General features: G+C 45.4%; 1 protein-coding gene across 1 annotated transcript; it reads left to right on the forward strand.

Annotated features, from left to right (window-relative positions):
• Positions 1–1,303: 1,303 nt before the first annotated feature.
• On the forward strand, positions 1,304–9,307 carry gata4 (GATA binding protein 4; the record flags this gene model as incomplete). Its single annotated transcript, XM_079754046.1, has 6 exons — positions 1,304–1,844; positions 6,223–6,389; positions 7,030–7,155; positions 7,798–7,885; positions 8,637–8,788; positions 9,182–9,307. The coding sequence occupies 6 exons, from the start codon at positions 1,304–1,306 to the stop codon at positions 9,305–9,307; spliced, it is 1,200 nt and encodes a 399-aa protein (XP_079610172.1).
• Between the last annotated feature and the right edge of the window lie 5,640 nt (positions 9,308–14,947).

Raw genomic sequence — 14,947 nt, forward strand, 5'->3', positions numbered from 1 at the left:
AAGTGTAATTTTTTTATGAAATATCCACTCAAGATTTTTAACAATTGATGTAATAATTACGTGCAATAACAGGTCGCGTTATTCGCACAAAATGTTGTCTTATTGGTGTGTTCGTGTTCGTATCTGCGTGTGCGTGCGTCTGTGGGTGTGCCTGTGTTTGCGTGTGTGCGTGTGTGTGTGTGTGTGTGTGTGCTTGTGTGTGTGTGTGTGTGCGTGTGTGTTTGCGTGCGCGCTCCTGTATAGGCTGTCACATTATTCAATGTAAAAACCCGTCAAGGGAAGTGGCCGGACAATGAAGTGGCCTCGTGTGTTTACATGAACGAGTGTTGATGACGGGTATAAATCTGTCTGAGAAAAACATCCCGGCGTGAGGCCCTGACGGCCAGCCTGGCGCGGACAGAGAAAAAGGAAGAGGAAGACATAAATAACATTAATAAATATGAAAGAATAATGTGACCGAACGGATTTTTGTCAGTATTATTCCCAAAGCCCGAGCGTAGGCCTGGGGGGAACATATGGATAAAAAATAAATAAATGTAGGCCTCATCACAAACATGCGACTCCTACATTTGATCCGGGTATTTTACAGCTTAACAAAAAAATACTTACAAGTGAAATTAGACATTGATATAACCTATAGCCCACTCAAGTTTCTTTAAACTCTTATTACATTTTTTTGTAAGCCTAATATAGCCTATGACATATGTATAATATTATTTTATCTATGCATTATCTTAAATTAGGATGTTTTGATCTGTAATCATACCTGATTAAATTAACCTTTTCACAGGAATTACGGCTCGGTCATTTTCGTACATTCTTTCCAGGTTTTGGTGAGTGAATAAAAGGGGGGGAGAGAGATAAATGGAGAAAGAGAGAGAGAGAGAGAGAGAGAGAGAGAGAGAGAGAGAGAGAAAAAACCGATAAAGACAGAGAGAGAGGGAGGGAAAGAGAGATAGAGAGGGAGAGAGAGAGATAAAGAAAGCTGGGGAGAGACGGAGGGATAGGGAGAGAGAGAGCGAAGGGGGAGTGATCGGGTGATTCTTTATCACTATGGTAGGCCCACTCTATACCTCTGCGCTCCATTCCTCCTCTAATCGCCTCTCCGTCATAACTTCTTAATTCTCAACATCCTCGGGTTCCACTAAGGTAAGCTAAGAGTTCCACTTAGGAAAGACGCGGGCTCTAGACACTCTGAGATCGGGAGTTAATCGGCCATAAATCCGTGTAGCACCGCAGCGCGATAATCATCGGTTATCCTATTTCGGCCATCGACACGGATGTCCAGACCGAGGGAGAGGATATGTACCAGGGCATAATGGCAACCAACCACGGCCCCCCGTCCTACGAGGCCGGATTCCTCCACAACGCCGCCTCGGGAGCGTCCCCCGTGTACGTGCCCACCACCCGGGTCACCCCCATGATCCCCTCGCTGCCCTACCTCCAGCCCCACGGCGCCTCGCAGCAGGGGGGGCCGGTGTCAGGACACTCCGGCTGGGCGCAGCCGGGCGCCGACTCCGCGTCCGGGACTCCGTATAGCAGCGCGAGTGGCGCGCACCACGCGTCTCCGGCTTCCTCGCGCTTCGCCTTCTCCACGAGCCCCCCCGTGGGATCCGGGGGGGTGGGTCGTGAGACCGCGTCGTCGTACGCGAGCCCGCTGAACATCTCCGCCGGCGGGAGGGAGCACTACGGCACGCGGGGCCTCGGCGGGTCGTACCACAGCCCATACCCGGCCTACATGAGCCCGAGCCTGGGCGGGACGTGGCCGGCGTCCCCCTTCGACAGCTCCGTGCTTCACGGGCTGCAGGGCGCCGGGCAGGCCGCGACAAGGCACACCAACCTCGGTAAGAAAAGTTAATGTGAATGTTGTTATACTGTTTTTAGATTTGTTATTCCTGTATGTAAAGATCAAGTTTTTGTGGAATACATGTTTTATTTTAGAGCCCACAAGGCTCTTTAAACTTCTGTCATCAGAATAATTCTGTCACAGAATGGTCGCGCTCTTAATTTGAAATTCCGGGGAAGCTTTGGGTCTATTTAATGCAGAGACAAGCTTATTATGAAAACATAAAATAATAAGGTGCATCTAAATCAATGAGAGGACTTTAGGGTAGACTACAGTCTAAGTGATAACTGATTCCAGTCATAAGGGACTAAAGGGGGAAAATAGCAATTTGCTAAAACCTGGTACAATGCGTCTCTCCTTGATCTTAACAAGGATAATGTTTGTTTTGTACATTGTCTCTGTTTATTTAAAGTTACATTGCATAAAGGCAATTTAAAATAACTTAAAAGAAGGAACTTGAAGTTAGCCTGTTAGCCTGATAAGTTTCTGCTTATCAAAAATAATACAACTGCGAATTGTTTGCCTACTATTGTGTATTTTGACTTCAAGTCGATGGCGATCTGATGAACATGTCATGTTTTCAAGTCTTGTCCCCTCAGGTTTAAATGTTTACGTTTGCTAAAAATTAGGCCTTTTTGTTATTAGTACTTTATATAAATAGCCTACTATAATATTAATAATATTTATGTCTCCAATTATACATAAATAAACAACAATCAACACTAATAATACAATATACAAGTTAGGCTATATCACAAAGCTATATAATATAATGTGTAAACTTCAACAAAAGAATAATATAAATAATAATCAAATAAATAAATATGAATGACAATGCTGATGATAATAATCATAATTATCATTTTCATAATAATAATAATAATATTAAATAATAAGACCATACAAATAGAGAGTAAAAAAAGGCCCATCAATCAAAGCAATGACGTTAAAGGAACAAATATATATCCTTTAAAATGTTAGAATAATATTTCCTTGAAAGGCACACCAAACCATCTGACGAGACCCGACGGACCTTCAGGCCTCTCCATGTCTCTTCCGCTCAACAGGCTGTGGTGAGGACGATGAAGGCTGAATCCCTCTCTCAAAAACGGATCATTTAATATCCTAACTGCTGAATCAAATCAAAACCACCTTTCCAATGCTACTTCATTCCATCAGACACGAAACAGGAGAAGCTATACTTGTAAATGACTTTTCGAAAGCGGCCGATAAATATTAAATACCGATATTTCATTTATCCCAGTTTCTACACCGAAGGTTTTTAGCAGCTGTGTGTGGAGCTTTCCTTCACACAAGAAGGAACGAGAGGAGGTTCAGAGGAACCTGCGGAGATAGCGGGCCTTCAAACACACACCTGCACCCACCGCCAAGGGACGGCTGGTCGGAGAATTATAGTAAAAACCACAGAATAATATCAATAATGTTGCATTTACGCATTATCTTACATATGACACATAATCGCCCCAGGAACCACATGTTTGGGACACAAATTGACACAAACGTGTCGATTTGGCTTAAACTGTCCGACACGTGTCGGTTGCAGGATAGCAAATGCAATTTTAATATTGTTGTGTCGCAAAATTAAGGAATTAAATTGCATCACCCTCCACACAGCAACAAAGTTGAAAATGTGGCGTCTGGTTGGTCACACTGAGTACAGGCGGGCATGGATGACCATGTCATTGTGCATGCTTTTAATCGTTTGTTATTTATTTGATCAGCAAGGCTTGTCTTCCAGGTGAACCACACAAACACCTCACCTGTGGGATTAAGTGGGCGCCGTGGGGGGTTCAGAGTGTATCTCACTCTGCACATTGGGCGGTCGATACATCACGGGACCGACCGTATTTCACAATCCGCGTGTAGGCCCGCGTGCTGCTGCCACGTAGATCCTCGTTTTTTTTGTGCTTAATCAGCGGTGGTTTTCCCCATTATCTATTAGGCCAATAGCTGATGCAGATACCTTCTGCACACAGTGTGCGTATGCGCGTCTGAGCTTGTGCACGCGCGCCTTCCCATTGGCCTACATGCAGTGCACCGGGGGTACGGGGCGTTTTATCATGCCCCTTGTTTTGAAGGTTACACAATTATTTGAAAATGATCACATAATATTTGTAGAGGTAATCGTTGTTGTTGATCATCGTTCCCCGGTGATTAACATCACATCAGATGTATTTAAGTTGGCTGTGTTTAAATTGAGTATAGGCCATTCAAACAACAGTGTAAACATTCACGATACAATTATGCTGAATCCTTTCAACACGTTGAAGAAATCAGGCGAGATTTGTAGCCGTGAACTAAATGAGGACATTGACTACATCTTGGTGTGTTCTGAAGACAGGGTCATTGCATATTTAAGTTCATTCGCATCTTTATTTACCAGAAGCCATTCTTTGTGCGACTAATTAAAATAACACAAAGTCCTCTGCAATGAGCCTATAATCTACACGACGATTATTTGTCAAGCCAAATGGGTAGAGAACAAATCTATAATCGCTAGGCCCATAATAGACAAGGACGTGCATAAAGTGATATATTTTCAACGTTTAAATTGTAATCTATTTTTATATCAATATTGTTTAAAATATATTTATATCATATTGAATTTATTCGGCCCTATAAAATCCCCCAGCAATATATTACATAGTGTTGTATTTATTAGCGGAAAGCCTCTATTCCTGTAGCTGCAATCCATTAATCTGATCGTTGACTCAATCTTACAACAGCTGACAGCGACTGAGCGGTCAGGAGTTTAAAGAGAAACAGATACAGCCAACACTTTCTCATTACTGTTTGTCACATTAATCTAGACAGATTTACATTTTTGACACATTTTGGTGTCACACAAAAGCAACTCCTTAAATTTATGACCGAATTAGGCCAAATTATAAATCTGTTTTTTACGTAAACCTACATAGACCCTCATTTACTCCTTGTTTATTCGTAAATTAATAATGCAGCATACCCTTAAGATAAAATTCTGTTTTTTAGGAAATGCTATAACGTTTATATAAAATTCCTCGCTATTGTAACCGTTTTCCAATGCATTCCGCCTGCAGCAAAATCCTTCACGTCAGTCCAACAATGATAACAACACACACATTTATGAGGAATAAATCCCCCCCCCACACTTTTATTTTGATAGCATTTCCTTTGTATATTGTCTTGGGTCTCCAAGTTGTGTCGACTACCACCTTGCTGCCTGGTTCAAGGCCGGCCTGCCCCGCGGTGCTCTGTCCCCCTTCCCCTCCTCTCAGCCTTGGATAAGGAGCACTACCTCATGTAGGCCTACTGTCCAACGCAACCCACATTTCACGACACACACACACACACACACACACACACACACACACACACACACACACACACACACACACACACACACACACACACACACACACTCACAAACACACACATTCCTCAGCTCCATCAAATTCTCATTTAGAGACGGAGTGATTTACGTCTGACGCGGTTGTCATGACATCTTTCATTTATTTAATAACGCGTCACAGCCGCCGAGCGTTATTTGAATGAGCTTTCACTGTTTAAAATAGTGAAATATCACTTTGTCAAAGTCTTGTATCTAGGATTCGGTTTTGGGCTTATCGAAATAATTAGCAGAGTAGGCCTACACCTCTGGGTGTGTTGAAAGCATTTGAACGCAAAGGTACGCGCATACGCTCGCGCACACGCACGCACGCGCACGCACACACACACACAAACGCACACACACTGAAACAGATTGATGGCCCCTTAATGGCTAAGTGGTTCCTCGGAGATGCTCTTTTATGTGTCAGAAGAGCTGGAGCGAAGATACTATTAGCAAATGACACGCTATCTAAGAGAAACAGATAAGAAACCGCGCAGGGAGAGAGGAGAGGGAGAGAGACAGATATGTGATAGACATCGAGTCTCCACTTGCATGGGATGGAGCGCTCTGTTTCCAGGCCACGCCATTATCTCAGAGGGAGGCCAGATCGAGATAATGAGCAGAGATTCCAGCTGGCTGTTGGTGACACGTTAAAGTCCTAATGGACAATCATGACCCCTACCGGTGGCGCAGCGCCTTTGCGTCCAATGAGCTTGTGAGATCACTGCCAATGTTATTACTTTGCAGTTATAACAGTGGTTATATTACAGTTTTTTTAAATTGTACACGTTTTATTTTAATTAGAAATCATTAATTTTGTTAAAAGATTAAAACATTTGCTGTTTTTCCTCCGATTGTCTTATTTTCGTGCAACAATGACGACAGTTGTCCCGCTGAGTATCCATCTCTATGTGAATCTACGATGAAATGCGACCTGAATAATAACAGATCAGCCCTAACCCATAACTCTCTCCTACTCCCTCAGACATGTTTGACGATTTTGCCGAGGGCCGTGAGTGTGTGAACTGCGGGGCCATGTCCACCCCCCTGTGGAGGAGAGATGGTACGGGCCACTACCTCTGCAACGCGTGCGGACTGTACCACAAAATGAACGGTATCAACAGACCGCTCATTAAACCCCAACGGAGGCTGGTGCGTGGCACGAGCATCTTCTAACACACACACACACACACACACGCACGCACACACACAGACACACACACACGCGCACTTCCTCCAGCGTTTACTTGAGGAATGCCGAATACTTTAATATTTCTATATTATGGGATTAAACCCGTGTCTGACATACAAGCGATTAATAGTTTGCTCAGATCTCTCCAGATTCATGTTACAGACAATAAAAAAAGACACAGTAGACCGTTTTCACAGACGCATCCTCCTTGGATGCCTCCAAACACAGGTGTCCTTCACACCACTTATCGCTGGTCTGCTCCTTTCACGTACCACTGCACGGGTAACAGAGTAATATAAACCACTGCTACCTGTTCCCTGGTAAATAGTAGCAGCAGAACCAGAATAAGTGTAATGAGCAACACCTGTGTTTGTCCTACGACCATCCCTCCCTCAAAGGTTATGTTATTCCCTTTAACGTGGCATTATAGGTTTCCCTCTTTTACTCTTTACTCCAAAAACGACTAGAACCCAAAACACTGCATGTATTTGTTTTTAGATTGTGTGGCGGTAATTCAAACGTTTAAATCCCCCCCCCCACCCCGCCATTGTTAAAATTGTGTGCGTGTGTGTGTGTGTGTGTGTGTGTTTTTGTGTGTAGTCTGCGTCGCGGAGGGTGGGGCTGTCCTGCACCAACTGTCACACCACCACCACCACCCTGTGGCGGAGGAACGGCGAGGGGGAGCCCGTCTGCAACGCCTGCGGCCTCTACATGAAGCTCCACGGGGTAAGGACACACACACACACACACACACACACACACACACACACTGCGGGTTTTGGGCTCCGCTCCCACCCGGGCTGAGAAGTGTCAGAATGTAGCGGTGAACTCTGGGTCAAGCACGTTGTCATGCACGCTGGGTCTTGTCTTGTTCCCCAGTGAAGTAAAAAGAATCTCTGAGTCAAGCGATTTGTTGTTATATGTACCCCTTGATTCTTTAAAGGTGGGATTTTATGCCACCAGGTATTGGTATTACATTTTGGCAGCTAGAGGGGTGATATTATGCCATCAGGTGTGAGTTTTGATTCGTCATTACCAGCCGTCTGAAATTGGGCCTTTTCCTGTGATTAAGTGACATCATAAGTGAGAGTGTAGAAAAGGCAGATTTTCAAAAGGCTTATAATGGCTAATCAAACTCATACCTGGGGGTATAATATCCCCTCCTTAACTGCCCAAATATAATATCCATATCTGTAATATCAATAACATATTGGCTTTCCTTCAGTTGAACATATTGACCCCCACAGTACTGATGTATCCTTGGTCCACCTGCATAGACCTTCTATGTTTCACTGATCCTCTGCCTATTGATGTCCGTTCTTTATGAATGGGCGGTGACACTAATCGATTGCTCTTGTCTTGATCCAGGTCCCCCGACCCCTGGCCATGAAGAAGGAAGGGATCCAGACCCGGAAACGCAAGCCCAAGAGCCTCAACAAACCTCACCTAGGTTTGTGTGAGTTTGTGTGTGTGTGTGTGTCTGTGTGTGTCTCAGTGTGTGTGTGTGGGTCTGTGTGTGTGTCGCTTTCACAAGAGCTTCTTGTTTGTCCATACTTCATGCAACAGATCATTTCCTGGCATGTATTTTGCCTGCAGAGATAACAGAGACACGTGTGCTAGTGGTTTGAGTTGGCTGTGTGCTCGTCAATGGTTAACTCCAGCGAGCGCATCAGACCACAGCTACACTGATGTATAGCGTGCAGCCACGTTGTACAATTTCTGTTGCGAGCGACGGCATGCAAAGAAGGACATTAGTAGGAAATTATTTTAGAAATAGGAACGTCCAATAAGGTTGCAATATGGTACATAAGGATATCCCTCGTTCTTTTTTTATGTTTGTGCAGGTATTAAAGGTATGATTATTGGGCAGGTATTAAGGGTACAGGTATTAATGTGGGAAGGTATCAAATGCATTCACGTGCAGTGAATGCATACCAGCAACTTTGAAGTTGATAAGCGTTCCAAAAAAGCATCAGGACATAAAACACTATCTCTTAGAGCATGCATATGACGGATTGAACGACCAGCCAACCCGGTGTTCTGTTCCAAGGGTACGATTGATCCACCCATGCCTCTGGGTGGGCATGCCCGCACCAGCTAGTTTTTGTAATGGCTAATTGACTTCACACCTGGTTGGTAAAACGTGGGCCTTTCAAGCTATAAGGCATATGTAGGCATGCACTTATATGTGTTCTATCTGACCTCAGGGTCGCCAGGGTGTGACGGCTCCCCTGTAAACACCAGCAGCACGCCAGGCCCCCCCGCCATCAGCACCGCCCCCGCCGTGGACGAACCACGGCAGATAAAGACAGAGCCGAACACCTCCAACCTGTACGCGCACCACGGCGCACACAGCCAGGTAGGCTGACGTTCACACGGCGCACGCACACACACACACACCCACACGTTGGGTGTGTGTTGTGGTTTGAACGGGATACATCAGGGGTCAGCCTGACTTGTAAAGCCGACCCCCCCCCCCCCCCGACTTGTAACCAGAAGGTTGCGAGGGTGATCCTCTGCTCCTCCTAGCTAGAGTGTCGAGGTGTCCCTGAGCATGACACCTAACTCTTGACTGCTCTTGGCGAGTTGGCTGTCGCCTTGCATGGTTGACTCCGCCGTCGGCGTGGGAATTTGTGACGGAACCCGTTGTTAGTCACTTTGGATAAAAGCGTCGGCTAAATATAAATGTCAATATCTGAGTTTCTGCTGTCATCTACTTGCAAACTGACGTGTGTCCGTGTCTCGTTCACAGATTTCCGCCCTGCCCTCTTACATGAACGTCCATGGAGGGACCCATCCTCTTAAAATGTCCCCTAGGGCCCACGTTGGGGCCTCAAGCGCCAAACCAGAACCCTGGAACAACTTAATCCTTGCCTAGAGTACCCACAACCTGCAATATCATGATACCTGATACAGATACACACAAGCATATGTTCCCAGATGGAGGATGATGTTTAGATAATGGGGGATGTGCCAATTTTGCGCTGTGTTGTTCTGTGAGGTTATATCATCCGTCAGCAAAACACACAACTCAACTACGATGCAGAATTGGATCGTGAACAGCACTGCAAATCAAAATATATGCTGGGCAATGTAAACCTGGTCTGGCAGGAAGGGTTGGTTTTTTTGTTGGATCCGAACATCAGAGTATCCTTACCAAAGTGTAGGCTAATATACTTATATTGAACTTAGGGTTTGAAACACTCATCTAAGTATGGCCACACAAAAACATTAAGTGCTTCAACAATACAGTGTTATAAACTGGTTTGGATCAGGGTCATTTAAAAATAGCTGATCTATGTAGAATTTCCCCTCCTTTTAGTAAGTAGCCTAGTCATTTCGTGTCAACTTGCTGACAAAGTAAATGGACAACACTTTTGTTCTTACTGTCATGGTCATATATAATAGGTCATGACTCGTAAACTGGAAACAGAATACCGGTCAAAACAGCCTGGAAAATGCCACGCTACTCCAACAAATATATGAATGAAGTATAGCCTTTTATACTTACTTGAAAAGTTGAACTCAACTCAAAACCCAAATAGTGCATCACTCCTCCAGACAAATTGTCAAACGGCCTCTAGATTGTATCACATGATCAGCCTCGAGGCTTGGAAAAGGCTGGCTTGTTTCACTTTAATTTAAGAATGGACGAATACATCTTACATTTTCATTACTCAGAGTGATACAAATGTATAACTACTTATGTGACTAAAACAATGCTCACAAATCATGTGATGTGAATGAGTTGACCTGCCTGTAGAGCTCTCTCTGTCTTGTGACCTTCTAGTGCACTTTTCTCTTGTAAGATATGGAAATGCTTCTCTGATTTAGGTCCTTTTGTAGGGTCTGGCTAATATTTATATACACACACATATATATATATACAGCCAAAACCCCATAACTGTGTAATAAACTTGTTTCATAGTAGATGTGCTTCATAACACAACACTGTACCAAAATACTGTTCTTTTCTTTCTTCTTCAAAACACTGCCAAAATGTATGCTTTAGTTAACCTGTGACAAACCTGGAGAAATATGAATGAACTGGCGGTGGTCTTGACATTTCTACATAATGTCCTTATCCTAAACATAAATATGCAATCCTTTATGTAAAAAAAACAACCTCCACTCCAGTTAAATTGTCGAATGTGCTGTCAACACCACCGACGCAGTGACGAATGTGTGTGTGGAAGATCTCCGCGTACACCAGCTACTTCCTGAGGTCGTTCCTCTGTGCCTAGCTGTAGCCCTGCAGAGGAAACTGTAATAAAGACAAAGCAGTGTTCTTGGATTCTGTTTCTCTTTCAGAACGGCACTCATGATGTGCACACAATACATACAATTACGACATACACACCCAGTCCACACTTTCGTTCTTCTTTCGGTTTGTTCCCCTTTACTACTAAAGCAGGACGGATATTATGGTTAGGGTACTTCACTGCCGGCTGTGAGGTTCTGTGAGTGAACCCCCATGTCCACAGCCTCACCTGTAGGCATCCTTGAGTAAGACAGCCCCAATACCCCAACCTGCTCCTTATCTTACGCCACAGTAAGTCCCTTTGGATACAATCATCTGCTAAATGGCTGGTATATATCTATTTGCGCCATTGGGTGGACCCTTGGATCCAAAGCGTCTTACAATGCCACAAGTGCTTAGTTACATTCTTTGAGTTGCTGGCCATATGGCCTAGTAGAGTAAACAACCTTCCGAAGAAGGGGGAAATTCCTCGGAAAACCTTACCCTTCCTATCTGTATGTATTCCTTGTCAAACTTCACAACGTCTTCACTAAACAGGTGAGTGACGCAGCGGTTGAAGTCGTCCGTCAGTCTGTCCCTGATGAACTCTGCGTACCTCGTCTCCACCACGTCTCTCCAGCCACGGAGGAACGCCAGCCTCGCCCCGGGTCGTACGGCCTCGCGCGTCCGGGAGGCCGAACCGTACTCCTGCGCAAACGCCCGTCCTCTCTCCATGTGCGACCCCAGGGTCCGCGGCCCCCCATCAGAGACCAGCTCTTGCGCTGCTTCAGTCATGGCGTTCACTTCCTGTTTCAGGGCTTCCCCCTCGATCTCTGACTCACCCCCCGAGGCGCGACTCAGAGCCTCCTTAAAGGAACCCTTCCAGTTCTGCTCCGGCGTGCCGCTCCTCAAAGAGAACTCCAGGTGCTCCGATCCGGCTCCCAGCGTCCGCCTCACCACCGAGAACAGCTCCTCGGAGAGCAGGCTGAGATCCGCCTCGGGGCGCCTCCTCACCGCCTCCACGTAGCTCCGGTGGTCGCGGCTCGCGCCCACACACTCCAGCTGGCGCCGGTCCACCGCGTGGAACAGCGCCTCCTTGTTCCCCTTGAAGCCCCAGCACCGGGCGTACCCGATGTGCACCGTCACCCCGTAGAGCGCGTGCCACTCCAGGGCCTTCTCCACCAGGAGCAGCATGCACGGCTGGGTGTCCCGGTCCAGACACGGGCTGTTCTGGGTGAAGATGTACACGCTGGCCCCGCGGGCCCCCTCGGACCCCAGCAGCTCCTCCGTCTGTCGGACCACCGGGTCCTCGCTGTGCTCCCCGCGGGCGTAGTCGGGGTAGTACGGCCCGTACATGACCACCTCCTGGTGCGTCTCTACGGCCGCCCACGAGTGCTGACGGGACCCGGGGCCACACTCCTCGCCGATGTCCCGGTGGAGCTCAAGGAACCGCTCGTTGGCGCTGCGGGACAGGAAGGTGTCCCGCGTGCCGGCGGCGGTGGCGGCGGGCCCGAGACTGAAGTGCTCCAGCGCCTTTCTGGCGGAGTACCGGGTGTCCACCCAGGAGGAGATCTGGCTGAGGAGGGCGTCTGCGTCGTTGGGGCCCTCGGAGACGTGTCCGTTGGTGTCGTTCGGAGTCACGCAAGAGTGACGGGGACTGTGGGTGTAAACAGCAAATCAGGATGATATATCACTCACAGCATCGACAGATTTATGATGCATGACGCAGGACTTTTGCGGCGACTCTAAACGACTTCTCTGAGCCGCAGGTTAGCAGCAAACTTGGATTCAAAAAAACTTGGCAACCGTGGATTCCCAGAAGAAAACTTGTTGCAATCCATGCCTAATTATACCGTATACTGTATGTGTAAGGGTTCCAATACCAGAAGGAAGAGGCTTTATTATATTTATGACAAGACAGAGCCACACAACTAAATAGAGCATCAAGCACCTATATACATTGACACATTTAAACTTTGAACTTAGAAGAAAGATATACATCAGAATGTTTTTCAAGTCAATGCTTCAGAGGCAAAACACTGAATGAGTAATTTGTCCTCAGATCCTGGTGTGTTGGCTTCCCAGGGTTGGAGTAAGGATTTATATTCTTGAGAAAAGATGCAAAAGCTTTCTTTGCCTTTGATTGGTTCCAGACATATTTATTTTGTTTCTGCTTTAACCTATAGAATTGTACAAAAAACCCGAAATGAATACAGTCATCAGTTGGCTCAAGTTAAACAATAGACAATGGAAGTCAGATGTCGTTATCGACGCAGTGTTTTGATTTTACTCGAGGCGTTCAAGGTAACCTCTCGTCCCCAAGCCAACTTCATGACGCGAACAGGTTGGGCAGGACGCGCGCATAGCCCAAACATTTACTCACGGTGCCCTTAAAGTTCAATGATACATAAAGCCCTAATTATAGCTCAAGCGCCATACGGTAGTTTAAGGCAGACAGTGTTTGGTGTTAAAGAAAAAGTGTTAAATCTACACTAGGTTAGTTACTCTATGAGTGTCTTGATCTGTGGCTACAAATAGTAAACACTGCTTCTCAGACGATAGCTACCTATCGTCCAAAGTGGACCAGAATGAAACAATTTATGGAGAGAAATTCCCTGGATGGATTGACGTAGTCGATGTGCATGTTTTGTAGTTGAGAATAAACTTTCTAGTTCGGACATTAATACCGTAGTTGTAGTTAAATCATATAGTGCAGGTATAACGGGGGAATAAACGTTTTGCTCACATGTACAGCTCCATCCTCACGTCTGCTGTTATCTGTAGACCGCGTAAGGTGGACTCACATCCCCGATGGTGCATGCTTGCTTGCTTGTCATATACAATTCATCCCCTGCTGATCCAACCGATCTCACGACAAAGAAAAAATGAAATCATTCGACAAATGATCCGATATAAATCAGATAAGGTCGAAAGGAAAAGGTGGAGCTCTGAGTCTCTTACTTAAAATGTACCTACGTCTGACGACCTCCAGTGTAACAATTTCACTCTGCTTCTGGAAGGAATTAGCTCCTCCTTTTGCTAGAGTCCTGCCACTTGTCAGTGTAACAGTTCCCTTTACACATTCCATCTGAGCTTAAGGGCTTTTTCATTTTTCTTTGTGTTGTTTTCGTTGGCTTACAGGTGAAACATTTGGCGAAACATTTGGCACAACATGCCCCAGGGCCAAATACTCAAGTCTCTCTCTCTCTCTCTCTCTCTCTCTCTCTCTTTCTCTGTGTAAGTGTGTGTCTCTCTCTCTCTTTGTAAGTGTGTCTCTAATGAATCAAATCTGTGATTATAGTCATTCATATTGTCAGATTTCCCTTTGTGTGGCATAGTCGATCCAGACAAAGAGATTCACAGAAAGGCATGTCCTCCACAAACATCTTCTGTTCTGTGCTTCCCTAACACGCTGATAAACATGTCGGACTGGATTAATAGTTGCTGTGTGTAGCTAGCCATTAGCCTGCAGCATGTTGCATAGGGTCTATGACCTTTGAGTCAAACGCATCGGTTGCCGAGGGAGATAGTCTACACACAGAAACCAGTTCAGACTATCAGAAGAGACACAACTTGAAGAATTAGAATTAGATAGAAAAATAGAATGAACAGTCCCATTGGAATTCAGAAACGTTAATCGTACATTAACTGATATATATATATATATACACACACACACACACATATTCATGCAACAGTATTGGGCTTAAAATTGGTGTAGCTCATTCATCGATCCAGCTTAATTTTATGGTAAGAGCGACCACAATTTACATCATGAGATAGGCACCTGTGCTTGCCCCTACTATTACACCTCTGTGAAAAAGGCATGTATTATTCACTGATGTCAGTCGTCTGGCCTACCGACAGAGGGAGACAAAATCCATGAAAGCGGTGGACCTAATAGTCTTACTTTATACTCTATAGGCTCCTGCCTGCAACGAAAGCCCGTAAGCCTATATCAGATATATTTTTACCACTAATGGTTAAGGGCCTAATTTGTAGACCTTTTTTGTATATGAGGTCAATATGTGGATATTGACACACATGGTCCGATATTGGTCAATGGTCAATGGACAATGTGTGTGATCTTAGGCCATTATCCCTACCATGGCTCAATAAAGGAGAACACCCATCATTAGTGTTATGAGTGACACCTGAGTGGTCCTGTGAAGACGCCTCTGTCATCACACTCATTTTGCACTGAGCTGCCAACTTCACAGATTCATAAAAAAAAAGCTGACACTTTATGAATTACTAGTGCATGCTTACTTTTTTACA

Source organism: Pollachius pollachius, assembly GCF_949987615.1.
Source record: "Pollachius pollachius genome assembly, chromosome: 16".
Lineage (NCBI taxonomy): Eukaryota > Metazoa > Chordata > Actinopteri > Gadiformes > Gadidae > Pollachius > Pollachius pollachius.